A 15,032-nucleotide genomic window follows, 5' to 3' on the forward strand; every position below is an offset into this window, starting at 1 on the left:
TAATGCAGAGTGGAGCTTGCCCAGCCTGTGCTCATTCCCTTCCAGAATACAGAGACTCAACCTCAACCCTGCAACCCAGGAACTGCCCCTCCTAGCACATCACCTGAACTCCATAGAGCAGGAACCCCGCACTGAAATGACTGCACATGTGGCCCGCCCCACCCATGGGGCAGAGCAGGTAGACAATCCAAGGAAGCATTCAGAAAAGTCCTCTGTTAAATAACAAGCTAAATCTCCACCTTAACTGTACCAGAGCTGCCGCTCGGCTCTAAGCCGGGCCTTGCTCCTGGCAGGGGGAAGGGCTCCTGCTCTTTGACTCACACTCCTAGATGTTACGCCAGAGGCAGGGGTGTCTCACAGCGAAGTGCATGAAAACCTAGCAGCTGTGCCTGTTGTAATCAGCCTTGTCACACATCCTTTTACCCTTCCAGTTACTACAACAGTAAGGAGGAGGGGTCACAAGGATGTCGGACTTTGAGCGGAGATGGGAGCCTCACTGAGCTGTCACTGTTGTAATACCTGGGGAAGGAGCCGAGCTCGAGAGGGTGGAACAGACACTGCTCTATTCCCACAAACCCACAGAACCTCAGGCGTCCTCCCTCTGCCTGCCACAGCCACAGCCGCAGCCCACGGTGCTCAGCAGCAGCTGCTCCTGCTGGAAAATAAACAGCTTGTTCTGTTACTGAGCGTGAACTATTCCAGCTTGGGGTGTCGTGTGTGTTCCCCCTCCCGGCAGGGAGAGGTGGCGGTTCGGAGAGCGTATTGGGGCAGCTGGAGCAGGTCCAGATGGGTTAGTCCTATGGTTTGGGCACAGAAACAGCCCACGGGGCTAGCCTGACTGACAGGCAGTTGAGGGTGATTGCTCTGTATCTGAGCCCCACAGAGTTCTAAAAATGACACACACCCCATGCCCAAGGGCCTGTCTACTGCTCTGAGCAGAGCAGCCCCCCGTCCCCCCAGTGACCCAGCTGTGTATGAGAGTGAGGCAGGGAGAGGGGGTGTCTTGCCTAGTCTGGGTAGGGCAGCACAAACCCCAGAATCTGACTCAGAGAACCCCCCCGTGGGGCTGGAGCGAGGCCGAGCCAGGAGAAAGTCAAGCCGGAGCCCTGTTGTGTGAGGCACTGGGGAGTAGCCCTGGCTTGGAGCGGGTCAGCGCATGATGGAGCCTTTCCACCTCCAAATCCCCAAGAAGCCCCAAAGGCAGAGAATGGCCTTGGCAGCAAAGCCTCCAGGGAATCCACTGCCCTTTGCCACCGCGCAGCCCCCAGCACGGCCCTTCGTTTGGGGCAGGGGTTCTCAAACGGGGGCTGGGACCCCTCAGGGGGGTGTGAGCTGTCAGCCTCCACCAAACCCCGCTTTGCCTCAGCATGTATAATGGTGTTAAATATGCAAAGAAGTGTTTTGATTGGATAAGGGGGTGGCGCTCAGGCTTGCTGTGTGGAAGGGGTCGCCTCGCCGGTACAGAACTTGGAGAGCCGCTGGTTTAGCCAGAGAACACGGGCACGTTTACTGAGCAGAGACCAGAGACTGGAGTGACAGCAGAGAGCTAGAAACGGCTAGATGTGAAATTAAATCAGAACACGCTGTCTACAGCCCCGCGTTAACTGACTGCGGCTGCGCTAATGAAGTTTAGCTCCCCCAAATTAACGACTCAGCCAGCTGCGCCCTCCCCCCCGCCCCATCGTTAGACAAGCGCCCTGGTGAAGGGTACCCGGGTGGATCTCGGCCCCCTCAGCCATGGCTCCACTCCTCCCACTGCCGCTGGCTCTGCCGAGATCTCCCCAGCCACTTCGCTCAGTGCGGAGCACAGCCATTGACGTGACATTGAGCCTGACAGGTAAATAAATGTCTCCTGCCTGAGAGGAACATGGGTCTCCTCTTGTGGAGAGCAGCCCAGCTCCCAGGCCCTGAGAGCGTAACGGCCATATACACACAACTCCCCTCCCCTCCCCTCCCCAGACACGCACTTCCCAACAGGGTGACGCAGGCTTGCGGCAGAGGCCTCCCGTAGCACCCTGGGGCAAACCACCGTGGAGAGACCAGACCCAGGGACCCAGCTGGCACCAGGAGGTCCCTGGGCCACGGCCGGTGCCCCCCTCACGGCTTCTCCAGCTGCATGTCGAGCACACGGAGGTTGGCCACGTCCTGGTAGGTGGCCTGCAGGCCCCGCGAGATGTCCTCGTACATGGAGCACTCATCCAGGTTCAGGCCCTAGTGCGGCAAAGCAGAGGGGGCTGCTCGTCTGCAGGCCAAGGAAGTGGCTCAGCCCTCAGCACCTACCCCATAGGGGCCATGAGGGGCAGGCGGGATCCCAGTCACAGTGACAGATGCTTCCTCAGCCCCTCCTGCCCCACACAGACCCAAAGCACCTCACACAGCAGTGGTGGGGTGTCCAGAACCACTAGGCGACCCCCTAGCTCCTCACTGGGGCAGCACTGACTGCCTGGGGACTGTGTCCCCTGCTGAGCCCTCCACGCTGAGCCCTGCAGCCCAGCGCCCCCTAGCACTTCACTAGGGCCGGCATTGATAGCCAGGGGCCAGAGCCCCCCGCTGAGCCCCAGACCCCGCTCCCTGCAGCCCAGCGCCCCCTAGCACTTCACTAGGGCCGGCATTGATAGCCAGGGGCCAGAGCCCCCCACTGAGCCCCACGCCCTGCTCCCTGCAGCCCAGAGCCCCCTAGCACTTCACTAGGGCCGGCATTGATAGCCAGGGGACAGAGCCCCCCACCCTGCTCCCTGCAGCCCAGCGCCCCCTAGCACTTCACTAGGGCTGGCATTGATAGCCAGGGGACAGAGCCCCCCGCTGAGCCCCACACCCCGCTCCCTGCAGCCCAGCGCCCCCTAGCACTTCACTAGGGCTGGCATTGATAGCCAGGGGCCAGAGCCCCCCACTGAGCCCCAGACCCCGCTCCCTGCAGCCCAGCACCCCCTAGGGCTGCCTCCAAGGGACCCCACTCTGCTTTTTGCAGCACTGCGAGGATCCAGGCTGACCCTTCCTAGCTGTGCAGGGACGGGGCCAAAGGCTGGGACCCCCCGTTCCCATAACCCCACTTGCAGTGCCCCTTCCCCCCCCCCAGCTCACCTCATAGAGATTCTCCTCTTCGTACTCGTTCTTCTTGGCCTGCAGCAGCCGCTCATTCTCCCACCTCTTCTGCAACAGCCAAGTGGGGGTAGGCGTGAGGCAGGGGCCAAGTGCCGTTCACCCCTCCTCAATCCCAATGTGAGCCTGCCCATTAGCCTGCTTGGGGGGTCACACTGCCCCCTCGAATCAGATCAGCCCGCAGGCCTAGGGGCACCCTGATGCAGTCTCCCCCAGGACAGGGGGCAGGCCCAGCCCGCGGTCAGTGTCTGGGGGTCCTGGGGCCGAGGGGCTCACCCTGAAGAGGAGGAAGATGCCAGGCCCCACGGCGCAGAAGAGGAGCAGGATGCCCTCAGCGGTGATCAGCTGGTTCTTGGTGGATTCCCGCATGTTCAGGAAGGGAACCGGGACGGGTTCTGCAATGCCAGGGGAGAGGGTCAGCTCCACCCCAAACTCCCCAGAGACTCCCTCTCCTGTGCAGCCCCCTCTGGGGTGGGGTGGGATGGGATGGGGTGAGGTCCCCCTCCCCTGCTGCCACACAGCCCCCTCTGGGGTGGGGCGAGGTCCCCCTCCTCCCGCTGCCACGCAGCCCCCTCTGGGATGGGGTGAAGTCCCGCTCCCCAGCTGCCATGCAGCCCCCTCTGGAGCGGGGCAAGGTCCCCCTCCCCCCAATGCCACGCAGTCCCCTCTGGGGTGCGGCGAGGTCCCACACACACCATGCAGCCCCTCTGGCATAGGGCAGGCCCACTGCACAGACAGCCCCCGCCCAAGGCAGCTGTTTACCAGCAGAGAGGCCCAGGGGACTGAGGGAGGCAGAGGGAACTGTCCCAGTTGGGGTCTGGGGGATTCTGTCCTGCTGCACCCCCCTGGCGACCCCCAGCCCTCACTCACTGCGGACCCGCAGGTAGGTGCCGCATGACTGGCCCCAGGCCTCGTCTGTGTACACCTGGCAGAAATACAGGCCAATGTCGCTCTTCCTGGCGGGGTGGAAGGTGAGGATGGAGATGCCGGCGTCCGCCGTGATGGCCACGCTGCGTTGGGGGCTGGTGCCATTGGCCACCAGGATGGGCTCGCTGCAGTTCCGAGAGCAGGATCGGCTCCAGGTGACCCGGGCCCCGGACGGGGCTTCGAACCGGCACTTCAGGGTCACCCGGCCCCCCTCAGGGACAGTCACAGAGGTGAGGCCGGCCTCCACCTTCACAAGGCTGTTCTCTGCCAGGAGCTGGGCAGTCAGGCTGGTCTGCACATTGACCACCGGGGGCCTGGGCTGCGGGGTTCTGGGGGCCGGGGGGACCTCACTCACGTTCCAGGTGGTCCCACTGCATGGTGTTGTCATGTTTGTGGTGGACTCACTGCAGAGGTGTCCTGTGGGGGTGGGGACACACCTCAGCTCAGCAGCTGGAGCCCTGAGCACCGGGCAGGACGGACCTGGGGGATCCGGGAGGGGATAATGGGCAGAACCGGCCAGGGGAGACGATCAAGGAGGGGATATCGGGCAAGATAGGCCTGGAGGGGACGATCAGGGGGGGATACTGGGCAGGATAGGCCTTGGGGGGGGACGATCGGGGGAGATACCGGGCAGGACAAGCCGGGGGAGGACAATCGGGGGGGGTACTGGGCAAGATAGGCCGGGGGGGGACGATCAGTGGGGGAGGGATACTGGGCAAGATAGGCCTGGGGGGGGGACGATGGGGGGGGATACCAGGCAGGATAGGCCTGGGGGGGGATGATCTGGGGGGGATACCAGGCAGGATAGGCCTGGATGGATGATTGGGGGGGATATTGGTCAGGACAGGCCGGGGGGGGGATGATCGGGGGGGATACCGGGCAAGATAGGCCTGGGGGGGGGACGGTCGGGGGGGGATACTGGGCAGGATAGGCCTGGGGGGGATGATCTGGGGGGGATACCAGGCAGGATAGGCCTGGACGGATGATTGGGGGGGATATTGGTCAGGATAGGCTGGGGGGGGGAACGATCGGGGGGGGCATACCGGGCAGGAGAGGCCTGGGAGGGGATGATCTGGGGGGGATACCAGGCAGGATAGGCCTGGACAGACGATTGGGGGGGATATTGGTGAGGATAGGCCGGGGGGGGACGATAGGGGGGGATACTGGGCAGGATAGGCCTGGGGGGCGGGATGATGGGGGAGGGATGAGCAGGACGAGCCTGGGGGATCCGTGAGGGGATAATGGGCGGGACCGGCCTGGGGAGAGGATCCAGGAGGGCGGGCATGTGGGGCCCGCGAGCCCTGACCTGGCAGTGGTCCGGGTCTTCGGAAGCATTTCGGCGGCGGGGTCCCTTCAGTGCTGCCGAAGACCCAGACCGCCGCCAGATGAGGACACGCGCCGCAGCTCCCCCGCTGTGCCCCTGGCCCCCGAATCCTCTGGGCGGCCCTGGCCTGGGGGAACGATTGGGGGTGGGGGCCAAGCGGGACTAGCCTGGGTGCTCCAGGGGGGCGATAATGGGCAGGACTGTAGCTGAGGGGGCCTATTCTGCCTCCAGGACCGATGCTAGAGTTTCTCGCGCCCTAGGCGCACGGCCATTTCGCTGCCCCGCGTGTCGCCCGCGGCTCCGGTGCACCTACCGCAGCCATTTCTGCGGAGCGTCCCTTGGTCCGCGGCTCCGGTGCAGCTGCCCCAGCCGTGCCTGCAGCAGCTCCACCAGAGCCGCAGACCAACGGACTCTCCACAGGCACGACTGCGGCAGGTCCAGCAGAGCCGCCTGCCGCCCCCCCCCCCCCCCCGGCAAAATGCCGCCTCCCGAAAATCCTGGCGCCCCAGGCGATTGCCTAGTTCACCTCAATGGCCCTGCCTGCTCCTACAGTCCCCCTCAGTCCCCGGCCATGGCTCCCAAACACCCCCAGAGCAAGGAGATTGTGGGCACAGGGTGAGATGGGGCTCACTTCTAGTGATTAGAGCAGGGGGGCCCTGGAAGCCAGGACTCCTGGGTTCTCTCCCCAGCTCTGGGAGGGGAGTGGGGGCTGGTGGTATCATAAACAGATTGTGAAGTGTTAATGTATCTTGTACCTGTAAAGGGTTACAAGCAGGGAATGGGACACCTGATCAGAAGACAAAATACTTTTAAATTTGGGCGGAGGGAAGCTTTTGTGTGTGTTCTTTGTCCGTTGTGGGTTCTTCTCTCGGAGGATCTGAGAGAGACCAGACATTACTACAGGCTCTCTAAGTTTCTTTTCTAACAGTAAGTAAAAATAGGCGGTTTAGGTTTTTTGATTGTTTTACTCTATTTGCAATTGTGGATCTGGCTGGTTAACTTTTATATGTGTAGTTGCTGGGAATATTTTGATTTGTATTGGTATTGGGGGGAAAGTCTCTTTCTGGTATCGGTAAGCTATAGGACCCTGTAATAGTTACATCTTGAAGTTACAGAGATAACTCTTTACTTTTTCCTTTCTTTTATTAAAAGATTTCTTTTTAGAGAACCTGATTGATTTTGTTTTGTTTCCCTTGTTTTAGTCCAGGGGATTGGGATAACTCACCAGGACGGGTGGGGGGGAGATGGGAGGGGGAGAGATAGAATCTCTCTTTGTTTTCCTTGAATCTGTTTGCCTCTTTGTGGAAGGGAAGGGAGATGCTTCTCTGTATGGTGATTTAAGAGGTTGGATCAGTGTCTCTCAGGATAGCCCAGGGAGGGAAATTCTGAGAGGGGGAAAGGTGGGGGAATGGTTTATTTCTCCTTGTTTTAAGAACCCAAGGGATCTGGGTTCTTGGGGTCCCCAGGGAAGGTTGGGGAGGTCAGAGTGCCCCAAAACACTATATTTTTGGGTGGTGGCAGGGCTATCAGATCTAAGCTGGTAATTAAGCTTAGAGGATTCAGGTGCTAGTATCTCATTTTCTGAACTCTAAGGCTCAGATCTGAGAAGGAATGCTATGACAGGTGGTTAGAGTAGGGGGCTGGGAGCCAGGACTCCTGGGTTCTCTCCCCAGCTCTGGGAGGGGAGCGGGGGCTGGTGGTGGAGGCTGGGAGCCAGGACTCCTGGGTTCTCTCCCCAGCTTTGGGAGGGGAGTGGGGTCTGGTGGTGGAGGCTGGGAGGCAGGACTCCTGGGTTCTCTCCTAGCCCTGGGAAGGGAGTGGGGTCTGGTGATTAGGGCAGGGAGGGCTGCCCCCCCTTGCTGCCAGGCACTGCAGGGCTGGGTGGGTGTTGCTCTGTGACAGATGGATCAGTGAGTTGCTGTCTGTCCCTCTGTCTGTTTTATCACAAATTTGCATCTGACCCCACCCCGGAGATTAAACAAAGGAAGTAACCCTCAGCCCCAAACCACCAGGAACAATCAGGCAGCACCAGAGACAGGCCACTCTGCCCAGGGGGGATGGGGCCAGGGGCTCGGAGATGCCCCCCAGGGCCACCCCCTCCCCATTCAGATCACTCAACTGCAGCCCCTGATACCGGAGCCTCCCCCCACAGATGGTTTCAGTTCCTCCTTTCAGTCTCTGTTGACAGGAAATGAAACTAGTGTAGAAAAGGCCAGATTCTAACCCTGACCCTATTCTGGAGGGTTAGGAGCTTGTCTGGCTCCAACGGGGGATGGGGCACGGGGCCTTTCCCCTCTAGGGGGCTCTGGCCCCAATCCAGTGTCAGAGGAGGGGGCACTGGCTGGCTCTGGGGGTGGGGGGATGGGGCACGGGGTCTTTCCCCTCTAGGGGGCTCTGGCCCCAATCCAGTATCAGAGCAGGGGGCACTGGCTGGCTCCGGCGGGGGATGGGGGCCTTTCCCCCCAAGGGGCTCTGGATGATCTGCCCCAGGGCGAGGCCTGGCTCCTGGAGGGCAGGGAACTGAGACCTCTACCCAGCCAGTGCATCTCCCTCGGCCTGGCAAGTTACTTAGGTCCAGCCGCGATTCGGCCCCATTGCCAAGGGCTCCCCAGCCCCCCTGGATCCCTGGCTGGAACCTACCCGGCAAGAGGCAGAGTGGGAGTAGGACACAGACCCACGCTGGCCCCATCTCCATGGTCGTCGGGGTTCACGTGTCCTGATGCCAGGGTGCGGAGGAGAGCCCTGTGTGCTGCAGCCGGCTCTGCGTCCTGGCTTTTCTCCGCGGTGCCCATCAGCAGGAGATGCACCCCACTGCGTGCCCGTGCACGCCCTCAAGGGTCCTGCCCACCCCTGCAGCCTTCCGGCCTCAGGCACCAGCTCGCCTCCTGAGCATGCTGAACAGCTGCTGGCTGCCTTCACGCTTGGCTGGGAGACTGAGGTGGGGCATTCGGGGGGTGCTCTCCAGTCCCCAGGGCCGGCCGAGGGGGCCCATGTTGCAGGGAGTGGGGCGGGAATTCTCCGGCCTAGTAGGGATCTGTGTGCACCCCACAAGCCACAGCCAGGCCTCCCAACCATCACCAGGGCAGATCTCTGAGAAACAGCCACTCAGGGCTTTAAGCCGTGGCTCCAAGGGGTTGTTCTCCTCCCAATGCCCTGTCCGACCGGGTCCCGCTCCCCCTCCTGGCCGGGGGCGCATCCAGCCTTTCACTGCTGGAGCAGAGAGCCCCCGACCCCAGGGCCGAGTCCTCCCAACCCTCCCTGGCCCCACTGAGCGGCAGGAGATCCTGGCAGCCCTGCCCCAGGGCTCCAAACCCTGCCCCGCCCCAGCGTATCACCAGCCGGTGGGGAGCGTGGGGCTCAGCTCCAGGCATGGGAGGCGCAGGGAGCGCGGGGCTCAGCTCCAGGCATGGGGGGCGCAGGGAGCGCAAGGCCCGGCTCCGGGTGTGGGGGTGCAGGGAGCACGGGGCCCAGCTGCAGGCGTGGGGGGGCGCAGGGAGCGCAAGGCCCAACTCTGGGTGTGGGGGCGCAGGGAGCACGGGGCCCGGCTCCGGTGTGGGGGCGCAGGGAGCACGGGGCCCGGCTCCGGGTGTGGGGGGCGCAGGGAGCACGGGGCCCGGCTCCGGGTGTGGGGGGCGCAGGGAGCACGGGGCCCGGCTCCGGGTGTGGGGGGCGCAGGGAGCACGGGGCCCGGCTCCGGGTGTGGGGGGCGCAGGGAGCACGGGGCCCGGCTCCGGGTGTGGGGGGGCGCAGGGAGCACGGGGCCCGGCTCCGGGTGTGGGGGGCGCAGGGAGCACGGGGCCCGGCTCCGGGTGTGGGGGGCGCAGGGAGCACGGGGCCCGGCTCCGGGTGTGGGGGGCGCAGGGAGCACGGGGCCCGGCTCCGGGTGTGGGGGGCGCAGGGAGCACGGGGCCCGGCTCCGGGTGTGGGGGGCGCAGGGAGCACGGGGCCCGGCTCCGGGTGTGGGGGGCGCAGGGAGCACGGGGCCCGGCTCCGGGTGTGGGGGGCGCAGGGAGCACGGGGCCCACCCCAAGCCGAGCCCAGAGGGGAGACCCCATTGGTCCAGCCTAGGGCTGCACTGCAGGCGTGTACGTGTCCCCTGGCAGCCAGTGCTGACCCCAGTGTGGCACTAGGGGGTGCTGTGCGGCAGGACGTGGGGTGTGGGGTCCGGGTGGGACCCCTGGGCCCTTGGCCAAATGGCACTTTGCTGCCTGCGCTCGGTCTCAGCCCTGTCAATGGGATACAGGCTTTTCCTCTGCAGCTTCTCTCACCAACTGCTGTGTGGGGAGATTTGTAACCAGCCCCCCGCCACCCCAGAGGAGCCACGTCCTAGCCTCGGGCAAGGGGTCCTCCTACAACCAACCCCGCCCCACCCCAGCGCAGCTGCTTCCCTGCGCCGGGTCCTCGTATAACCAGCCCCAGGCCTGCCCCGGGGGGAACACGTCCCAGCGCCGGGAGAGGGGTCCCCACAGGGGCCGCGTCTTTGAAATTCAGCTATTCCGGGCCGCACGGTTAGTTCCCTGCGCGGTAATTTCAGAGGGGGCTGGAGCGGAGGCGCAGCACCCGGGGTTCGCCGCCAGAGGGCGCTCACGCAGCAGGTAGGGGAGGGGCGCAGACGCCATTCCTAGCTCAGCCCCCCCTCCCCCGGGGAATCAGCCTGGCACGCGGGGGCGGGGGATCATTAGGTGCCCACACTGGAAAGTTTGTACCTCAAAATCTGGGTCTTGGGTGTGTCCCCAGGAGACTCGGAGAGGCAGAGGCAGGGGGCTGGATGGGGGGGCTGGGCAGGATGCAAGGGGTGCAGTGAGGGGCTGGGTGGGGTGCAGAGAGTGGGTTTGCAGTGGAGTTGGGGGATGCAGTGGGGTTGGGGGGTTCAGGGGGTGGGGTGCAGTCGGGGGGGGGTGCAGGGGTTGGGGGCCGTGCGGGGAGCAGTGGAGGAGGTGGGGGTGCAGTCGGGGGGGTGGTTCAGGGGGTCAGGGTGCAGGGCGTGGTGCGGGGAGCTGGGGGGTGCAGTCAACGGGGTGCGGGGAGCTGGGGGCTGTGCGGGGGGCGGGGTTGGGGGCGCAGTGGGGGGTCCGGGTCTCGTGGCCGGAGCAGGAAGCGCTGCGGGGGGGGGGGGAGCCCGGAAAAGGCAGCGGCTTCCTGCTCCCGCCCCGCCCGGCCTAGTCCCGCCGCCGGAGCCGAGCGCAGCGGAGCGGCCTGACCCGGTCCGGTGCGGAGCTAGCGGCGGGTGAGACTAGACAAGACGAGACCGCCCTGGGGGGAGGGGGCGCGGAGCGGAAGTGGCGTTTCCGGTGGGAATCCCCCGGCCTCGCGTCCCGCTCCCCTCCCCGAATGGTGCCCGGGTCGGGAGGCGCCCTGAGGGGCAGGGCAGGGCAGGGGTGGTTCTCGGGGGCTGTGAGGGGTGGCCTTCCCCGTTCTCTAGCCTGGGGCCCTGTAAGGGCTCTGGGGCTCCAGGGGGGCTGGATCTGAGCTGCCCCCTCCCCGAAGGGAAGGGCCCCGTGTCCGCCCCCCTGCAGTTTAGTCCTGACTCCCCCCCCCAGAGGTGGCGCCTCCTAGAGGGGGAACCCTCCCCGGCTGCCGGGGGAGAGCTCTGTACCCCATAGGGGAGTACCGGGGCGATAGACCCTGCATGGGGACGGGCGGCCCCGTGCGGGGACAGATGGGGAGGGGGTACTGGGGGTGGGTCACGCCCGGGTTACACTTTAATGCCTAACTGCCCCCTTTCCCCCCCGCGCGATTCCTGCCATGTCTGGAATTGGTGAAATATTTCACTGGACTTGACCCACCGTCTCTGACCCGGCCCCCAGGACAGGCGGGGCTCATCCCCCCCAAACATCCCGCGGACACAGAGACCCCTCCCCCACCCGCAACCTGTCAGGAACAGCCGGACAGATCCTGGGAGTCCTCAGCAGAGACTGGAGCCCCCCAGGGGGGCAAATGTGTCTACAGCTCCCAGAAGGGGGGGAGCCACAAGGGGCTGCAGGTCGGGAGTGAGGGGCACTGGCAGGGCTGAGCTAGCAGGGACTGTGGGTCAGGAGTGAGGGGCACCGGAAGAGCGGGAGGGTGGGGGTAGCAGGGGCTGCGGGTCAGGAGTGAGGGGCACCACAGAGCAGGGGTCAGAGGCCCAGGGCTGGGCTAGCAGGGGCTATGGGTCGGGAGTGAGGGGCACTGGCAGAGTAGGGGTGAGGGTAGCAGGGGCTGCGGGTCGGGAGTGAGGGGCACTGGCAGAGCGGGAGGGTGGGGGTAGCAGGGGCTGCGGGTTGGGAGTGAGGGGCACTGGCAGAGCGGGAGGGTGGGGGTAGCAGGGGCTGCGGGTTGGGAGTGAGGGGCACTGGCAGAGCGGGAGGGTGGGAGTAGCAGGGGCTGCGGGTTGGGAGTGAGGGGCACCGGCGGAGCGGGAGGGTGGGGGTAGCAGGGGCTGCAGGTTGGGAGTGAGGGGCACTGGCAGAGCGGGGGTGGGGGTAGCAGGGGCTGCGGGTTGGGAGTGAGGGGCACTGGCAGAGCGGGGGTGGGGGTAGCAGGGGCTGCGGGTCGGGAGTGAGGGGCGCCGGCAGGCTCTCTCTGTCCTTGGGAGGTCAGCGCTCCCCGGCTGGTGACTGGCGCTGGGGGTTGTGGGTCGGTTGGGCTGGGGGGGGATGTTGCCGCGGCTCATCACTTCCTGCAGGAAGCTGAGGCTCCGATGAGGCTCCGAGTCTCTTGCCGTAAATAATCTGGGGCCCTCGCTCTGTGTTTCAGCGCAGTGGAGCTGCCTTTCCGGTTGAGGGAGGGGTGCACAGAGGAACCCAGGTGTCCGGGGCCCTGCAGCCTCTGGGGAAGGGGGGATTTGCTGCTTGTAGCCACATCTCAGCATCACCTAGAGGCAGGTACCAGATGGGGAGGCTTGGGGGGTGGGCTGCTGTTCCCTGCTGCGCACCCCGATCCTTACTTCCCCATTCCCCCTCCTTCCTGACCTGCTGCACCATCCCCCTGCTCCCCCCACCTGCTGCCCCCTCAGCCTCCCCTGCTCAGCTGACATTTTCTAGCAGCTTTAGAAACGCTGAGGGGTCCAATTTCCACCCCCCCAAGGGAGAAGAGGGGGTGAAATTACCCCCCACCCGGTTGCTCTTGGGCTCAGCCAGGCCTGCGGAACTGACAGCCACAGGATCCGGCTGGGCTGCGGGAGGGGGGGAGTGTATGGCTATTCCGGAACTGGCCACTGGGGGCCAGTGACTCCTGGGCTAGTGCTCTGTAGGCTCAGACAGATGCCCCCGCCCCCTGCCCATCTCTGGGCTCCTGCCCTGTCCCAAGGGTGGGGCATGAGTCAAGCTGGCAGTCGGGAGCCCCTCCTTCCCCCGCGCCCGGCCAGGGATCTGAGCCTCTTTGTGCCACACAAACCCTGCATTCATCACGCGCTCACCTCCAGCTCGCGCTGGAATGTCTGGGCTGGGCAAGAAGCATGAGGGGTGCAGGAGACACAGGGAGCGTGTGCTCCCCGCTGCTCCCCACAGCCCACCCAGTACATCCAAACCCCCAGTACACCCTCCCAAGCACGCGTAGCCACCCCACATCCTCTGTGGGGAGGAGGGCGGTTTGTACCATTGGGGGGGTGGCCTTTCCCATGATGGGCTGAGACAGGCGCAACTGGAGTGAGGGGCAGGGAGAGATCGAGTCCACAGGGGACAGGGAGGGATCGGGTCCACAGGGGACAGGGAGAGATCGGGGCCGGTGGGGGGCAGGGAAGGATCGGGGACAGGGAAGGATTGGAGCCGGTGAGGGCCGGGAGGGATCGGGGCCGGTGGGGGGCCGGGAGGGATCGGGGACGGGGAAGGATTGGAGCCAGTGAGGGCGGGGAGGGATCGGGGCTGGGGGTTGCTGCCTGCGCCCCTGTGACCTACCCTGGTGTCTTTGGCAGGTGGGTCCCCCCCAGGGCAGGATGGAGCCAGACGAGCCATACAATGGGGTGAGTGGTCGGGGGAGGGGAGAGCCCCCTGATACCCTATTGCTGAAGGGCCTGCTTGGCCCCAGTCGCCCCCCCCCCCCGCACAGGTAGGGGGTTAGAATTCGGGGTGGGGCTCCCCAAGGGTCTTCCCACATTGGCCCTTCAATCCCTCCCCCTTTCTGTTCCCCCTGGTGCCCTCTCTGGGCCCCTGCCCATCTCTCTGCCCCCAGGGCCCGGTGCTGGGCGCCCCCAGTGGATCCAGCATGGCCATCATCGGGGCTGAGGACGAGGATTTTGAGAACGACATCGAGCCGGTGAGGGCATGGGGAGGGGGATTGGAGGAGGGGATGGGGGATCAGAGAGGGGGTGGGACGTGGGGGGGATTGCGGCATGGGGGCCTGGAGGAGGGGATGGGGAGGGGTGGGGCATGGGGGGGATTGGGGGTGGGGGGGCTGGAGGAGGGGATGGGGAGGGGTGGGGCATGGGGGGGATTGGGGGTGGGGGGGCTGGAGGAGGGGATGGGGGATTGGGGAGGGGGTGGGTCGTGGGGGGGCTGGAGGAGAGGATGGGGGATTGGGGAGGGGGTGGGGCGTAGGGGGGCTGGAGGAGAGGACGGGGAGGGGTGGGGCATGGGGGGGATTGGGGTGGGTCTGGAGGAGGGGACGGGGGATCAGGGCAGGGGGGCTCAGTGGGGGCTCAGCGCCAGGCTGTGTCCCCCCCCCAGACGCCGGAGGACCACAGCAGCCTGTTCCAGAGCGTGGTGGTGGTGAAGACGCACCCGGCCTATCTCATGGCCTTTCTCCAGCATGTGGTTCTGCAGTTCGACTCCTGCCCCATGGTGAGGGGGGGAAGCTGGGTGTGAATCCTCCTCCGGGGAGAGGGGCAGAGTCCGGGGGGGCATCAGCTCTCTAGACCTGGTGATGTTTGAGCCCCCCTGGCTGGAGGTCAAAGGTCACTGACCCAATGGGTTAGGTTGGTTCAGTGACCAGGCAATGGCTGGGGGGGGGGGGGGCTCCTGAGGGCGGGGAATTGAGGCGGGATCCCAGCAGTGGGGGAGGGGCAGCATGGGGAGCACAGACTAGGGGGGTACCTGGCAGTGGTGGAGGGGCAGTGGGGAAAGCAGGCTGGGGGCTACTGGGCAGTGGGGGGGGCAGTGGGAGAGGCAGGCTGGAGGGGGTACCTGGCAGCAGGGGAGAGGCAGTGAGGGGGGAGGCAGGCTGGGGGGGTACCTGACAGTGGGGGAGGGGCAGTGATCGGGGATGCGGGCTGGGGGGGTACCTGGCAGCGGGGGAGGGGCAGCAGGGGAGGCGGGCTGGAGGGGGTACCTGGCAGCGGGGGAGGGGCAGCTGAGGGGGTACCTGGCAGTGGGGGAAGGGCAAAGGGGGAGGCAGGCTGGGGGGGTACCTGATAGCGGGGGAGGGGCAGCAGAGGAGGTGGGCTAGGGGGGGTACCTGGCAGTGGGAGAGGGACAGCTGGGAGTGGGGTACCTGGCAGCTGGGGAGGGGCAGTGGGGGAGGCGGGCTGGGGGGGTACCTGATAGCGGGGGAGGGGCAGCAGAGGAGGTGGGCTGGGACTTGCCTGTCGCCCTGGCTCTCAGGTGCCCCCCGTTCTGACCCCCCCATCCCTCCAGCTCTGCTACCTGCACGTGGATCTGATCCGCAGCGCGAGCCCCAAGGAGGGGAAGAAACTCTTCCTGGATTTCTACCACACGTTCCTGGACAAGGCAGGGGTGAGAAACCCCCATGGCCCCTCCACTCCCCAGAA

General features: G+C 65.4%; 2 protein-coding genes across 7 annotated transcripts in view; one reads left to right on the top strand and one right to left on the bottom strand.

Moving 5' to 3' along the window:
- Positions 1 to 1,488: 1,488 nt before the first annotated feature.
- CD79A (CD79a molecule) lies at positions 1,489 to 8,622 on the bottom strand. Of its 2 annotated transcripts, none has more exons than XM_050930479.1 (5): positions 7,991 to 8,622; positions 3,970 to 4,443; positions 3,376 to 3,494; positions 3,082 to 3,147; positions 1,489 to 2,211 (listed from the first exon to the last, which is right to left on the bottom strand). In XM_050930479.1, the coding sequence occupies exons 1-5, from the start codon at positions 8,043 to 8,045 to the stop codon at positions 2,098 to 2,100; spliced, it is 828 nt and encodes a 275-aa protein (XP_050786436.1). In that variant the 5' UTR covers positions 8,046 to 8,622; the 3' UTR covers positions 1,489 to 2,097. The 2 variants fall into 2 exon arrangements, with proteins under 2 accessions (XP_050786436.1, XP_050786435.1); XM_050930478.1 differs by having other exon boundaries at positions 3,082 to 3,150; positions 7,991 to 8,619.
- Positions 8,623 to 10,490: 1,868 nt separating this feature from the next.
- ARHGEF1 (Rho guanine nucleotide exchange factor 1) overlaps positions 10,491 to 15,032 on the top strand; it is a 117,461-nt gene continuing 112,919 nt past the window's right edge. For 4 of the 5 annotated variants that reach the window (XM_050930460.1, XM_050930458.1, XM_050930461.1 and 1 more), the window contains exons 1-6: positions 10,491 to 10,577; positions 12,086 to 12,209; positions 13,242 to 13,289; positions 13,499 to 13,582; positions 13,993 to 14,106; positions 14,899 to 14,997. In XM_050930460.1, the coding sequence (XP_050786417.1) occupies positions 13,263 to 13,289; positions 13,499 to 13,582; positions 13,993 to 14,106; positions 14,899 to 14,997 (324 nt within the window). In that variant the 5' untranslated portion in view covers positions 10,491 to 10,577; positions 12,086 to 12,209; positions 13,242 to 13,262. Of the gene's footprint in view, positions 10,578 to 12,085; positions 12,214 to 13,241; positions 13,290 to 13,498; positions 13,583 to 13,992; positions 14,107 to 14,898; positions 14,998 to 15,032 lie in introns of all 5 variants that reach the window. The other variant, XM_050930459.1, reaches the window with a different exon arrangement.

The sequence above is a fragment of the Gopherus flavomarginatus genome, chromosome 20, assembly GCF_025201925.1.
Source record: "Gopherus flavomarginatus isolate rGopFla2 chromosome 20, rGopFla2.mat.asm, whole genome shotgun sequence".
Classification (NCBI taxonomy): Eukaryota; Metazoa; Chordata; order Testudines; family Testudinidae; genus Gopherus; species Gopherus flavomarginatus.

Excerpts from the sequence above, each read along its gene's own strand:
- CD79A (XM_050930478.1), bottom strand. The coding sequence starts at position 8,045 with ATGGAGATGGGGCCAGCGTGGGTCTGTGTCCTACTCCCACTCTGCCTC. Across the intron at positions 3,495-3,969 it reads CACCTACCTGCGGGTCCGCA|AACCCGTCCCGGTTCCCTTC; the intron begins GTGAGTGAGGGC and ends CTGGCATTGCAG. Across the intron at positions 3,151-3,375 it reads GCATCTTCCTCCTCTTCAGG|AAGAGGTGGGAGAATGAGCG; the intron begins GTGAGCCCCTCG and ends TGGCTGTTGCAG.